The sequence below is a fragment of the Natrix helvetica genome (assembly GCF_964273705.1).
Source record: "Natrix helvetica genome assembly, chromosome: Z".
Lineage (NCBI taxonomy): Eukaryota > Metazoa > Chordata > Lepidosauria > Squamata > Natricidae > Natrix > Natrix helvetica.
The window spans coordinates 140,364,817-140,379,746 of NC_138554.1; the positions used below are offsets into that span (position 1 = coordinate 140,364,817).

The 14,930-nt window shown below is 41.5% G+C and overlaps 1 protein-coding gene across 7 annotated transcripts in view; it reads right to left on the bottom strand.

The window, feature by feature from the left end:
* The window catches only part of LOC309381542 (uncharacterized protein), a 137,487-nt gene that overhangs the window by 50,348 nt on the left and 72,209 nt on the right, over positions 1 to 14,930 (bottom strand). For 6 of the 7 annotated variants that reach the window (XM_081932672.1, XM_081932674.1, XM_081932676.1 and 3 more), the window contains 4 exons: positions 10,133 to 10,225; positions 9,258 to 9,362; positions 7,964 to 8,278; positions 6,228 to 6,374 (listed from right to left, as the gene is read on the bottom strand). In XM_081932672.1, coding sequence (XP_081788798.1) covers positions 6,228 to 6,374; positions 7,964 to 8,278; positions 9,258 to 9,362; positions 10,133 to 10,225 — 660 coding nt within the window. The remainder of the gene's footprint in view (positions 1 to 6,227; positions 6,375 to 7,963; positions 8,279 to 9,257; positions 9,363 to 10,132; positions 10,226 to 14,930) is intronic. The other variant, XM_081932673.1, reaches the window with a different exon arrangement.

Below are 14,930 nucleotides of genomic sequence, written 5' to 3' on the forward strand. Positions count from 1 at the left end.
TGTTTAAGGGAAAATTGGAGTGACCTTGGAAAGGTCTCTACATCAAGAAGGGGGGGGGGGAACTATGAACCATCTTCTTCATGTTTTTCGCAGCCATTGTTTATATTACTTTGCCTGGGATGTGATGATTCTTTTTTTGTTGTTGTTCGTTCCACTTCACCCTTTTTTTTTTGAAGCCTTGAATTTTTTTTGTGTCCCCCTTTTTACTTTTTGAAATATAGATTTTTCGTTTTTCTCCCTCTTCTTATATTCATCCTTATTTTTATAGATTGTCTCTTTGTCCTTTCTTCCTTTATTTTTTACCACACTTTTAATATTCTTTTTACCTTAATTCTGACCTTTCTGCCTACTTTTTCTACCTAATCACTACACACTTTCTTTTCTCTTCTCTCTTTCTTTTCTCTTTCTTTCTCCCTTCTTTCTCTTACAGTTCATTGCAATTGGATTGAACCACGAAAAGCGAGAGAATAAATTAGGAAGATGAGTAGAAAGACAACACCAGTGGACCCCACAACAACGACCCCTGCCTCTTCATTGGCAGGAGGTCAAAGACTAATACAAACTATGATCCAGCAGGGAAAAAAAGAAGCCTATATCACTAGAGTCAATTATGCAGGCAATACAAAAACTTCAAACAAGCACTGATGAAAAATTAGATACACTTGTAAAGAAGTCGGAAAATATGGAAAAGAAGATGGAGACAATGGATCAGCGAATTGGGAACATAGAAAAAAAAACCAGATAAAACAGAGGGAAAGACAGAAGACATACAACAGTGGGTAATAAAACAAGAAGATAGAATGCAAAAAATTGCTGAAAGAGAGGAACAAAGAGAGAAGAGGGATGAAGAATTTGACTGCAGACTGAGTGAAATGGAAACAGAAAGCAGTGCAATAATAGGATGGGAGATGGAGCGTTCTGAATACTTCTTAAGATTTCAAAATATAATAGAAAGGAGAAAATTTGCCACAAATAATATCTGAAATCTTGATAGATGTACTGGAGATACCTCAAGAGAAGATGTTGGACAGCATAGATGAGACATTTCGAGTAAATACAAGATATGCAACGAGAAATTCTTTCCCAAGGGAAGTCCATGTAAGATTTACTAAAAAAGCACTAAAACTACAAATATTGCAGAAAACAAGAGATAGAAAATTGGAATATAAAGGCAAGGAGATTGTAATTTTAAAGCAAATTCCAAGAAGAGTGAGAGAGAAGAAAATATCAATTCCTGAACACAGCTTTACTCAAAATAGGAGTTAACTATAGATGGCTGATACCAGAAGGTTTAATATTTCTATGGAAAAGACAAAGATACAGAACTGATACAATTGAAAAAGCAGAAGCCTTCTACATAGAACATCTGAGAGGGAAGGCCGAGAAATTTGGAAAAGAAGAATTACTGGTGCAATTGTCAGACATACCCATAACTGAAACTGAGAAAATGGAAGGTGCCGTGGGTGGAATTGATATTGAAAAAGGTGCTGTAGGGGGTGTAGAGATTAGAGAACAACCGGAACCAAGATCAACTAGAGCTATAAATCCTATATATAAAACATAATGATGGAAGGAACAAAACTGCTTTCAATTAATATAAATGGACTTAATTTTGCAACCAAAAGAAGGAAAATATTTCATAAATTAGAAAAATTAAAATTAAACATAATTTGCTTACAAGAAGTACACATTCAACAAAAAAATGGTCACTTATTAGTACAACCAAAACTTGGAAAAAATTTTACTTCCTTGGCGGACTGTAAGAAAAGAGGAGTGATCTTTTATATTAAAGATAAAATTCCAGCGAAACCAATTTCCACAGATGAAGATGGAAGAATTTTAATGGTGGAAATTATGGATAATGCAAGGAAAATACTTTTAATTGCAATCTACGCACCTAATGAAAAACAGGATGAATTTTATAAAAAAAAACTTCACAAGAAAATTTCTGACTTAGACTATGCTGATGTTTGTATGATGGGAGACTTTAATGGCATTACAAATCAGAACATGGATTATAAAACCCACAAAACAATAAAATCAAATAGAAAAACACTCCCGAAATCCTTCTTCAGGATGATGGATGAAATAAATTTAAAAGATTCTGGAGAGAAAGAAATCCTACCAAAAAACAATATACCTTCTATTCAAATAGACACTTATCATTCTCTAGAATTGATATGATTTGGGCTTCAACAGATTTATTTGGCACTGCACAAGAGATGGAAATTGAACCAAGCATTTGGGCGGAACACAATCCAATGACAATAAAATGGAGAGCGCAAAGAACAAGATCTAGATGGACTCTAAACAACATGATATTGAAAGAGAAAGACTTTGTAAAGAAAATGGGAAAAGAATTGACTTTCTTCTTTAAAGAAAATAAAAAAGAAGATACGTCCTTGCAGAACCTTTGGGACACAATGAAGGTCTTTTCTAGAGGTTTGATAATAGACTATACAAGAATGAGAAATTCAAAGAGAAGACAAATATCTAAGGACTTAGAAAAAGACTATAGAATACTGGAAAAAGAACTACAGAAATTTCCACAAAAGAAAGACATTAAAATAAAAATGGACACAATTAAACACAAAATGGACTTATTGGAAAAGGAGGAACTGGCACAAAAAATTAGAGGAGCTAGACAGAATTATTTTGAAAATGCAAACAAACCAGGTAGATGGTTGGCATATAAACTGAGAAAGGAGAGAGAGGCCAAGAAAATACAACAACTAAGAGATGAACAAGGACAAATGCACTATGGAAATGCGAAAAAGAAGAAAATTATACAGGACTATTATGCTAAGTTGTATGAACAAGAGAATATAAAAGAGGAAGAAGTTAAACAATACTTACAAAATGCCAATCTCCCCCAAATACCAAATGATATTAGAACTATATTAGAAGGTAAAATAACAATGATGGAGTTAACTGAAGCTCTTAAAAGACAAAATAATGGGAGGGCCCTGGGACCGGATGGTCTACCTGTGGAATTTTACAAAACACTGGAGGAATCATTGGCTCTTCCCCTGTTAGAAGTTATGAACGAAGTAATGATTGAAAGTAAAATACCTAACTCATGGCTGGAAGCCTATATTACACTACTACCTAAAGAGGAGGCGCGCCACACACAAATTAAGAACTATAGACCTATTTCCTTGTTGAACTCAGACTATAGGTTATTTGCATCTATACTGGCAGAGAGACTGAAAAAATATTTAAATGGGTTTATCCACCCGGACCAAAATGGTTTTCTACCAAAGAGACAAATTAGAGATAACATAAGAATGATTTTGCACACCTTGGAATATTATGAGGCCCACCCTGAAAAGCAAATGGCTTTGATGTTCCTCGATGTGCAGAAGGCCTTAGATAATGTGAACTGGTTATTTATGATACAACAAATGGAACAAATGAACTTTGGCAAGAATTTTATTCAAGCTATACAAATGGTATATCACAAGCAAACAGTGAAGATAATGATAAATGGAGAACTGACAGATCCTATTGAAATAAAAAGAGGTACGAGACAAGGCTGCCCACTATCACCGCTACTTTTTGTCTTAACGTTAGAAGTCTTAAATAGAAGGATCAGAGAAGAGGAAGAAATAAAGGGAATGACTATTAAAAAAGAAGAATATAAGTTGCAAGCATTTGCAGATGACTTAGTTTTCATTCTTGAGGAGCCACTTGAATCTGCATCTAAATTGATAGGAAAAATCGAGGAGTATGGAAAAGTGGCAGGCTTGAAAATAAATAAAGATTAAAAAAAAGATTTTGACCAAAAATATACCTTCAAAACAAAAAGAAGAATTGGTGGAAATTTTGGAAATGCAAATTACAAATAAGGTTAAATATTTGGGGATTTCTTTAACAGCTAGATGCAGTACACTTAAAGAAGACAATTATCTTAGACTGAAACCACAAATTGCAACAGATTTGGTGAAATGGGAAAATCTTCAACTATCAATGACTGGGAGAATCTCAACAATTAAAATGAACATTTTACCTAGAATACTATACTTACAGTATTCCAGACAATCCCAATTAGGTTGGGGAAAGACTATTTTGAAGATCTAAATGAAATGGTATCGAAATTTATATGGCAGGGGGGAAAAGCAAGAATATAACGCAAAGTTCTGCAAGATGCTAAATTAAGAGGAGGGTTGGGCCTACCTGACTGGGAGCTATATTATCAGGCAACTAGTCTGATGTGGCTCAAGGAATGGATAACGTTAAGAAATGTTAGGCTTTTGGACTTAGAGGGTCATGACTTGTTGTTGGGATGGCATGCATTTTTATGGTATAAGGGAACTAAAGCACATGGTTATTTTAGAAGACATTATATAAGAGAGGCTTTGTTATTAAACTGGGAGAAGGTTAAGAGGTTGCATTACTTAAAAACTCCAGTCTGGATATCAACCATTGAAGCTTTTTCATATTCAATAATATATAAAAAGAAACAAACAGTTAGATACTCTGAATTATTAAATACAGAGGGTGAACTCAAATCTATACAAGAATTGAAACAGGAAGGTATTGAAGTTAATTGGTATTCATACGTGCAAATACATTCTAGATACAATGAAGATCGAAAAAAGGAAGGTTTTTATGATAAAATGACTGAACTAGACAAAATCTTAACAGGTAACGATGAAAAAGTAATTTAAAAATTCTATGCCTACCTATTAGAGGTGAAATTACAGGAAAAACAAGTCAAAGAAACTATGTTAGCTTGGGGGGAAAACTTTGGGCATGGGATTGATTTAGAAAAATGGCAAAAACTGTGGACTCAAAACTATAAAATGACAATGTCAACTACATATAAAGATAATTTCTATAAGATGTTTTACAGGTGGCACTTATCCCCAACGAGAATAGCAAGAATGTCTAAGAATAAATCCGAAAAATGCTGGAAATGTCATCAGACGCCGGGCACATTCTACCACATGTGGTGGACTTATACTGAAGCTAAAAGATACTGGACTAAAATCCACATGTGGCTGGAGAAAATGATACATAAACACATAGACTTAAAACCAGAACTTTTCTTATTTGGAATAATACCGGAAAGATACAACAAGGACTTGAAATATCTGATTATAAATGTTTTAATAGCTGCTAGAATTGCATTTGCCAAAAATTGGAAAAATGAGAAATTACCAACACAGGAGGAAATTATTCAGAAAATAATGGAATGTGCTGAAATGAGTAAGCTTACATTTGAAATTAGAGAATTAGAGGATGAGCAATTTTATAGAGTATGGGATTTGTTTTACCAATGGCTAGATAAAAAAACCTGGAAATGAAATTGTTTTCTTATGCAATAGTAGAAAGTTATATTTACTGCTATGAACTTTTATTATTATTATTATGAAATAGAGTACTTATATACACGATATATGAAGAATGATAATGAACCTAATGTATAAGAGTGGGATGATTTGAAATTCTAGGTATAACTGTAGGTAGTGATCATTCTATACTATAAAGATCTCTGCTATACTAAATGGATTAATGATGATGTAATGAACAATGGATACACATATGAATTGAAATACTTAACGACTATATGGATTGATAATTAACAATGGAAAATTATATTTGGAGTTGTGGATGATTGATGACATTATGGTTAATTGAAAGTATAAATGTGCAATATGAATTAATGGGAATCTCTTGTTTTAATCTCTGTTTTTACTCTCTAGAGATAGGCGATGTCATAATTCTATAAAGACTTACTGTTACCTAATAGATAATTATGGATTCAAGGAAATAAGGGCTGTCACAAATGAAAGAATATTAATGGTAATTTGAACACATAATGCTCAATGAAAATATTTAGTTATGTTTAATGGATATCCAGTGACTTTATTTTTAATTGTAAAATCTGTTGCACAAAAACTTGTAACCAAACGACATGCTTGATGAAATTGAGGAAAGTTGTTTTTTTCTCCTTGCTTTTGTTCTGTATGCGTTGTCTTGTCTTTTTAAAGTATTTGGAACTGCGTGAGACACAGGTCTCAGGGCAACTAAGGTAGGACATCCAGTTTCGGTGGACAACGTTAGCAGGGGCAGGGAGAAAGCAGTGAAGGTGTTGTAAGAGCCACCTTCCAGGGAAGAAGACCTGAGGTTCCACAGCAACCAAGAGAGGAAAACTGCAGGATGGAGAAGGAAGGGGAGGCTTTCAGAAAAGGTTCAGCTTCTACTTCTCCACAGATACTCACCCCCTTGTTCTGGAGGCAGCTTCTCTGCAGTCGGCTCCACGGGGTGGGCAAGTATTTCCTGAGCCTTGGCCAACGTGGACTCTTCAACCAAGGACCTTGGAGGATCCACGTGGGGCTTCTCCCCAACGTCAGGCCCCGTCGAGTCTACTGAAGACAAAAACCAGGGTGAGCACCACAAACCCAAGAACCTTCTCCAATGGCCGGAAGCTTGATGGTCCTGTGGTCAAACTCAAGGTGGTCTTGCCCAAAGAGATGTTCTCCAGAGGTGCTGGAAGAACCGTCTCCAGAACTTCTGGGCTTCAAAGAATCCTTTCCAAGAATTTCTGTGGAGGAACTGAGGATCTCTTTAGCCAGTTAGTCCAGTCCCAACAAAACTGGAGAACGTCAAGGAACACCACACCGTTACCTCCAACTCAAGACGTTCTGGTGCTGAGCATCAGGGCATTGGGACAACTTAGGAAGCCAAGAGAATACTCAGATGTTGCTCTTCTGATCGGTCTCCCAAATATGACCTGGGAGCCCTTCTTGTAGAAGTTCTCCAGCCCCAGTGGTGAAATCTTAATTTTTTTTTACTGCCGGTTCTGTGGGTGTGGCTTGGTGGGTCATGTGACTGAGTGGGCGTAGCTAGTCATAACTGGGGGCTCAAAAAAACAGAAACTCACTTTAAAAATGTCCTGCTGGAGCAGGGTTGGACTAGATGACCTTCCAGGCCTGGATTATCCTCTGAAGCTGCTTCTAGGGCCAGTCTTGTAGTCCCTCCTTCCTCTCCTTTTTTTTTCTCTCTCCCTCCGCCCCTTTCTTTTTCTTTCTTTCTCCCTTCTTTCTTTCCCTTCCTTCCTTCCTTTCTCAGCACCCTTCAACCATTTGTGGCCCAGCAGACTTCAGGGAAGCTTCCTGGGAGCAAAAATCAGACCCCCCCCATCCCACCCCATCCCTGCGTTTCCAGAAAACCTGTAGTAAAAAAAAAAATGCTTAAAAAGTTTGGAAAAAAAAAAAGTTCTGAAGATCGGCTGTGCGACATGCGATTGTCTGAATGTGGGGTGGGGTTTTTTTGCTTTTTAAAGTATTTTTTACTACCAGTTCTCCGAAACCAGTAGCATTTCACCCCTGTCCAGCCCCCAACTCAAAATCCATTAAGAGCACTCCTGAGAGAGGAGATTCAGGCTTAGAGAAGAGGAAGAAAAGGGGTTGACTTAGAACAGGGGTGTCCAAACTTGGCAACTTTAAGACTTGTGGACTTCAACTCCCAGAATTCCCCAGCCAGCAGAGCTGGCTGGGGAATTCTAGGAGTTGAAGTCCACAAGTCTTAAAGTTGCCAAGTTTGGACACCCCTGACTTAGAACCTTAAACACCCCAAAAGCCACAAATATCCTAATCAGAAGCTCCCTATTCAATTCTGGAGCCAACGGGAAGTCTGGTCCTGTCCCCCATCCCCCGTCCCCCCGCCCTCAACCATAGAGTCTCCTCCTAGCACGGCGTCCTTTTTCCTCTGCTGACCGGAAGTCCGGTTCTCCCACCATAGAGTCTCCTCCTAGCGCAGCATCTTTTTTCCTCTACCTGACCTAACCGAAAGCCCTATCAACCGTGGAGCCGATCGGCAAAAGTGAGCTGCAGCAGATGGCTGAAAGAGCCACATGCGGCTCTAGAGCTGCAGGTGGCTGTCCTCTGACTTAGAATGAGAGAAGATGACAGCACGTCACAAGCTTTGATTTGGCTTTCCTCAACATTCTCCTTACCTGCAGGACACGGAAGGAGCTCTCCAGGTTCGGTTGGCGCTGGTCGACGCAGATCTTCTGTGTTGAAGACGGGACGTGGACTCTCTTCTTCTCGAGCGGGAAAGGGAAGTGACGGCTGGGCCTCCTCTGTTTTTTCGGTCGGAAGGTTGATGGCCGTTGGCTGTTGGCCAAGAAAACCGTCCTTCTCCTTCGCCGTGTGGAGGAACTGGCTCCCTTCTTCTGGTTTCTCCAGCGTGGGACAACTGTTGGTGGTGAGGACAATGATATCTTCGTCTTCTGATTTTAGTTCTTTCGACACCGGGGGCTCCAGGAAGCCTGTTTTGGAGAAAGAAAGAGTTGAAGCCGATCAGATGTTCTTGAGGGATCCACAGTTCTCCACTTTCCAAACCATCTATGGTAAGTGACGCGCCACCACCATGAAGCCACTCCGTCCTGTCCATTGGAAGTCCTCCAGAAATCTGGAAAGAGGAATGGATGGCTGCCATCCAGGTTCAAACCAGAAGAGGCGCATCATTGGAGAGATAACAGAATCCCAGAGTTGGAAGGGACTTTAGAGGTCTTCTAGATGAGCCCCACCCCACCCTCACCCAAGGAGACCCTGGTGTCATTTTGGACAACCAGCTGACCAGATATTGAAGAGGTCTGCTCCGTCTGTAATATGCATTGGAGTTGGGAAGGTGGTAAGGAGGTTACTCCACACAGCCCACTCCCTTCTACCGGTGGCACTGATGATGTTACCTAGTTGGGTCGTGAAACGTCTGCAAGAAAACAACCAAGCTCAAAGAGCATCAAGGACCCCACAGTCTTCCTCCTCTTCCTCTCTACAAGCCCCCCTCTTTTCTAGCACTGATGACATTCCCCAGCTGGGTCATGAAAGGTATGCAAAAATTAGCCAAGCTCAGAGAGCACCAAGGACCCTTGTCTTCCTCCTCCTCCTCCTTGCAAACCCCACTCCCAAGATGGGTGGGTGGGTGGGTGAGTGAATGAGTGAGCGAGCGAATGAATGAATGGGGCAGCTTATAAACCCTTTTCCCATTCTTTTAATTTAGTTGATTTATTTATTTATTAATCCTTGGGCCATATCAAAGTGCAGAGTTCCAGAAACAATTTATTACAAAAAAATTGATAAAGGCAATTTAAAATATAATTGGATAAAATATGATTTAAAATAAAATTGGAATAAAACCCAGCCCAAAATTCTTCCATCCAAGGAAGTCTATTCCTGCATCCAGCAGCTGCAACAAGGGTCAAGGAAGTATCCCAGTTCTGGCTGGCTGCTCCTCACTCAGCTCACCTGCTTGAGGTCCTCCCTGAGGAAGCATGTCTTGGTCCACCGAGGGTTCAAATCCCATCAGCAGCTCCTTAGTAGGAGGGACAGCGTCCTCAAAGGCAGGAGGAACTGCAGAAGAAACAGACAAAAATAGATTTACAACACTACAAAACATTCTTTTAAATATTTAGCAGGAAGACATCATGGTAGGATGGTTCTATCCTGGTGGCCTTCCAAGCCAAAAAAAACCACCCCCAAATGATCAGCAGATCCTCCAAAAATCCATTGCTTTGAAGGACAGAAATGGCTGTCTGTGTTTGAAGGGAGAGAGGAAGGACGAGGAAGAGGGTGGAACAGGAGGAGATGTAGAGAGAAGGAAAAAGGAGAAGATGGATGGAGAAGGTCAAAGGGAGATGGAGAAAAAGAAGATGGATGGATTGATGGGTGATGGATGGAAAAGATGAAGAATATGGATGGAGAAAGTTAAGGGAAGAAGAAGGAGACGGAGAAAAAGGATAAAAAGAAGAAGGATGGATGGAAAAGATGAAGGAGAAGATGGATGGACAAGGTCAAAGGAAGGAGAAGAAGGATGGATGGGTGGAGAAGAGGAGAAGGAGAAAAAGAAGGAGAAGATGGATAGAGATGATGGAAAAGAGGGTAGAAAGAGGAGGAGAAGTTGATGGTGCCTCTCATGTCTTCTACTCAGTGGAGCCAATGAGTTGCATGGACTAAGCCCCAAGATGCTTCCTCAGCCCAATACTCCACGTACACAAAACCAACTTCACACACAGGACGTTGTGTGGTAGGACACCCCAACTCCTTCTCTTCCCCACCCAAAGATACCCAACCCAGAAGACGGATGGAAGGATGGGACACTGGAGGAAGCCTTCTTCCCTCACCTGTTGAGGCCACACTCTGATCCACTTCTGGAAGGCTGGAGTAGGAAGGATCTTCAGGGGGTTTGAGCTTTTCCATGGAGACCTGGTGGACCTCTGTGAAGAAGACAAGAGGTGAGATGTTTCCACCTCAGAAGACTCATGAGGGACCTTGACCAGGTTGGTCCACTGGCCCCCCCGCTTGGTCTTCCATGAAACCTGGTGGGACACGAGGTTCATACCAATGTTCTCCAAAGAACCCAACATCTCAAGTGGGTTTTGAAGGACCAGGCCAAGACCTGTGGACCATTGAAGGTCAACCCATCTCTTGATGTCCCCCACAACTCTTATTTGGGGAGGGGGGGTCAGGAAAGGAGGATGACGGTTGAGGAAAAGGACATCAGTCTTGGACAGGACGCGAGAGAGAGGACACCTGGGGAAATGGTCCTCACGTTAGGGCCACTGCCTTAGTGACTATTCCACGTTATGATGGGGCCAAACCCCCTGGCCAAAGACGAGGAGACCTTCCTTTGAAGGCAAAGTTGATGGAGATAAGATGATGACAGAACAAGGAGAGGGCCTCACCCCAGATTCAAATCTGTGGGACACCGTTACGGCTAGTCCTCAGGTTATAACTGCATTCCCCATCGCTAAGCCAGACATACGACCGCAAGGGAGAAGATAATTCACACTGTAAACCGGTGGTTCATTCCAATTAGGCTCCTTTAGACAATCTGTTTTGCCCACAGCTGTTAAGTGAATTGTGTGGTCGTTAAGTGAATCAGGCTTGCTGCGTTGAATGACCTTGTCAGAAGCTAGTTAGGAAGGTGACCATGTAAACTAAGGCATATGGGAACTCCGGAGACGTCAAGAGTGAAGACTCGTTCTATGTCACATTTTTCAGGGAGGTTGTAACTTGGAACGGTCACTAAATGAAGGTTGAGTCCAAGGGTGCCTGAACGTTCTGAGCCAGGAGCCTGAGAAGCCTCTTTTGCTGGAGCTAAAGACCCTTTTTTCCATGCCGTTGTAACTTGGAACAGTCAGTAAGTGAACTCGCTGTATTTTTCCCACTCTGTTTTGGGGCAAAGGAGCTGGAAAAATACAGGTAGTTCACTCACTGACCGTTCCAAGTTGCAACGGCACTTGTAAAAGTCTTACGACCGTTTGTCACACTTAACAACGGTTGTAGCATCCTCATGATCAGATCGAAATTCAGACGATTGGCAACCAATTCGTACTTATGACGGCTGCAGTGTCCCTGGTGACACGACCTGATCCACTTTTGTGACCGTCTGATAAGCAAAGTCCATGGGGAAGCGTGATTCATTTAACAACTGAGGAACCACAGCAATTCACTTAATAGGCGATCAGAAAGGTCATACAAGGAGACGAAACTCACTTAATGACTGTCTCGCTCAGCAACAGACTCTCGCCAACAAAGTCAAAAAGGGGGAAGCTATATTTGCTTGACAACAGTGGCAGCCGAGGTTACAAAACAAGACAAAACATTCTGAACCAAGGTTTCACTTAGCAACCAAAATTTTGGTCGTAAGTTGAGGAATCCAGAAGCATTCTTGAGTCACAGCAGGGAGTCCTCGATTTATGACCAAAATGGAGGCCTACATTTCTCTTGCTAAATGAGACAGTTGTTATATGAGTTTGGGCCCAGTTTACCATCTTTCTTGCAATCGTTGTTAAGTGAACCTTGCCTTACAACAGTTTGTTTAGCCACTGTTTGAAGTTACGACAGCACAGGAAAAAGAGACTTGGAACAGTGTTTCATACTTAACAACCGTCACATCCCCGTGGTCACGTGACCAAAATTCAGACCCTTAGCCACTGACTCATATTTATGACAGTCGGAGTATCTCCAGGTCCCATAATTCCCTTTAGCAACCAGAATCATTTAAGAATCACTTAACGACCATGCGATTCACTTAACGACCATGCCAAGAAAGGTCACAGTATGAAGAAAAATATTTCTATTTAAAAGTCTTTTCTCAAATGTGTTTCGCACTTACAACCGTCACAGCATTTCCAATGTCGCAAGATCAAAACTGGCAACCGACTCGTAGTTATGTTTAGGTTAAGTTTAAGTTTATTAGACTTCTAGACCACCCCCTCTCCCCGAAGGGACTCGGGGCGGTGTACAGGTACCAAATTAAAAACCTTACAAATAATCATAAATATAGTTAAAATCGAATTAAACATTAAACCCCTGTACAAATTTATAAAAATTAAAAACTTAGCCTAAGACCAAAATTTAAAAATACAGGCTGAGGTGGGAGAGCTGGAATTAGGCCAAGCCGGCTAGATTAAATAGGTGGGTTTTGAGCTTCTTACGGAAGGAGCGGAGGTCCGTGGTTGTTCTAATATCAGGGGGAAGGTCATTCCAGAGGGTCGGGCCCATCACAGAGAAGGGACGTCACAAGCAAAGGTTGGAGACAGGACGGTAGTTGGCTAACAAAGCTGGGTCCAGGGAAGGCTTCTTGAGGAGGGGCCTCACCACCGCCTCTTTCAGGATGGCCGGCAAGAACCCTTCACTCAAAGAAGCATTGACTAACTCCTGGAGCCAGCCTCGTGTGACCTCCCAGGATGCCAGTACAAGCCAGGAGGGACACGGGTCCAGTGAACATGTGGTGGCTCGCAGTCGCCTACGCAACCTGTCCATATCGTCGGAAGTAACAGAGTCAAACTCCTCCCAGAATGGAACCTCAAGACCCACCTCCGACGTCCCCTCCAGACCACTAGTAGGGACCAACTCGCTTCGAGTCTGAGCGATTTTGTCCTGCAGATACTCCCCAAATTCCTCTGCTCTACCCTGCAAAGGGGCTTGCCGCGGCCTCTGTGAAAGGAGGGAGCGGGTCACCCTAAACAGGGCGGCAGGGCGGTTATCTGTGGATGCAACAAGAGTGGCACAATACTGACGCTTGGCCACTCTTAACGCCACAAGGTAAGTCCGTAAATGGGCTCTCACCTGTGTTCGGTCAGATTCAGAGCGTGACGTTCTCCATCTGCTCTCTAGGCATCTCTTGCGGCACTTCATCACCCTCAGCTCCTCGGTGAACCAAGGGGCCCAAGGAAATGGCCCAAGCTCCGTCTGGAATCTGTCAGGTTCCATCAGGCGCCTGGGGCGGAACCATCTTGGACATTCCGGTTCCGCCTCCCCACGGTGGGGAGTAGCGGCTGGAAAGTTGAGCAGGAGAAGTGAGTGATCTGACCATGCCAGGGGTGTGATGACTAAATCCCCTACTCCCAGATCACTCCTCCACCGGCCAGAGACAAAGATAAGATCTTTTGTTATGACAGCTGCAATCTCTTTAGGGCCACCGGATCCCCTTTTGTGACTGTCTGATGAGCAAGTTCAGCTGGGAAGCCGGATTCGCTTAATGACCGCATGATTCACTTACTAACAGCAGCAATTCGCTTAACAGCTGGGGCAAGAAAGGTCGTAAAAGTGAATCAAAACTCACTTAACAACTGGCTTCCGGTTTGTTCCCGGTGCCGATGGCAGGCTTTTTTTTAGCCTGTCAGATCAAGAGACAGTTAGAGGTGTTTTTTTACGATCTTTAACACCTCGGACACTCGTAAATTCTTGGAATTTATGAGGGAGAGATTCAGCTGCTGGGTTGAGCCCTTGTGTACCCTCCGGAGTCCGGAGTCTGACGAGGTTTGCCCCCCTTCGCAGTTGTTGTATTCTCCTGCCTTTTTGATAACCTCTGCTAAAAAAGCAGAACCAGTCGCCGGGAACAGCCTTAACATCTTAACATCTTAACATCCCAAGAAGGAAGCAAGACTTTTGCAAGTATTTTAAGTTTTAATTGGGGGAAGAAAAAAAAAAAAAAAAGAAATCTCTTTAAAAAGAACACTACTGCTGAGTTCGAGAGGCGTGGGCTTAGAACAAAGGATTCAAAATGGCGTTGATTTATAGTTGAAAACCTACAGAAAACGAAAGCTAATTACCTGCTGATAGCCGGGGCAATAAAGGCGGAACGGCTGAAACAACCCTAACTATTAACAATCTTTAAGCCAGTTTACATAACCTGAACTGCTTAAATGTCAAAGTTTTAATTTCGAGCAACTTAGAAAGAAACATTTGCAAGTATTAATTTACAGCTGAATACCTAAGGAAAACGAAAGTTAATTGAATGGTGACAGCTAGAGGCGGTTGTAAGAATTATTAATTATGGCAACGGAAAAAAAAGCTTCACCAGGTGCCACAATAAATTATCAGGATTTCAAGGACTTTATAAGGGAAGAAAATGCTTTTTTACGCAAAGAAATTAAGGAGGTTAAAGAAATGGTTCAGGATACCATTAAAAAACATGATCAACTTGATAAAAAATTACACACTTTAGCTACAGGTCTGTCAGAAGTTGTTCTTAAGGTGGACAGCAAAGTTAATCATCTGGCTTTGGATTTGGAAACTAAAACGAAGGAAACAGATTTGAAATTTGTTGAAATGGAGGGGAATATGCAGAGGATGGATAAGGAGATTATCATGATGCAATTCAGATCTATGGAGTACGCTGTTAGACTGAGGGGTATCAGAGAAAACCCTAGAGAGGACTTAAGAAAAGTTTGTGCTGATGCTCTGGCCACGTTATTGAAGATCCAGAATTCTTCTGAGATTTTTGCAAGGATTGACAAAATTTACAGAGTTAACTCACGTATTGCATCACAAAGGCAACTACCAAGGGATGTTGTGATATACTTTACTGAGAGAAATCTTAGAAATGATATTCTGCAAAATTCTTATTATTCATCTTTGCAATTAGATGGGAAAACGATCGGAGTCTTTAAAGAATTACCCCCAGCGATG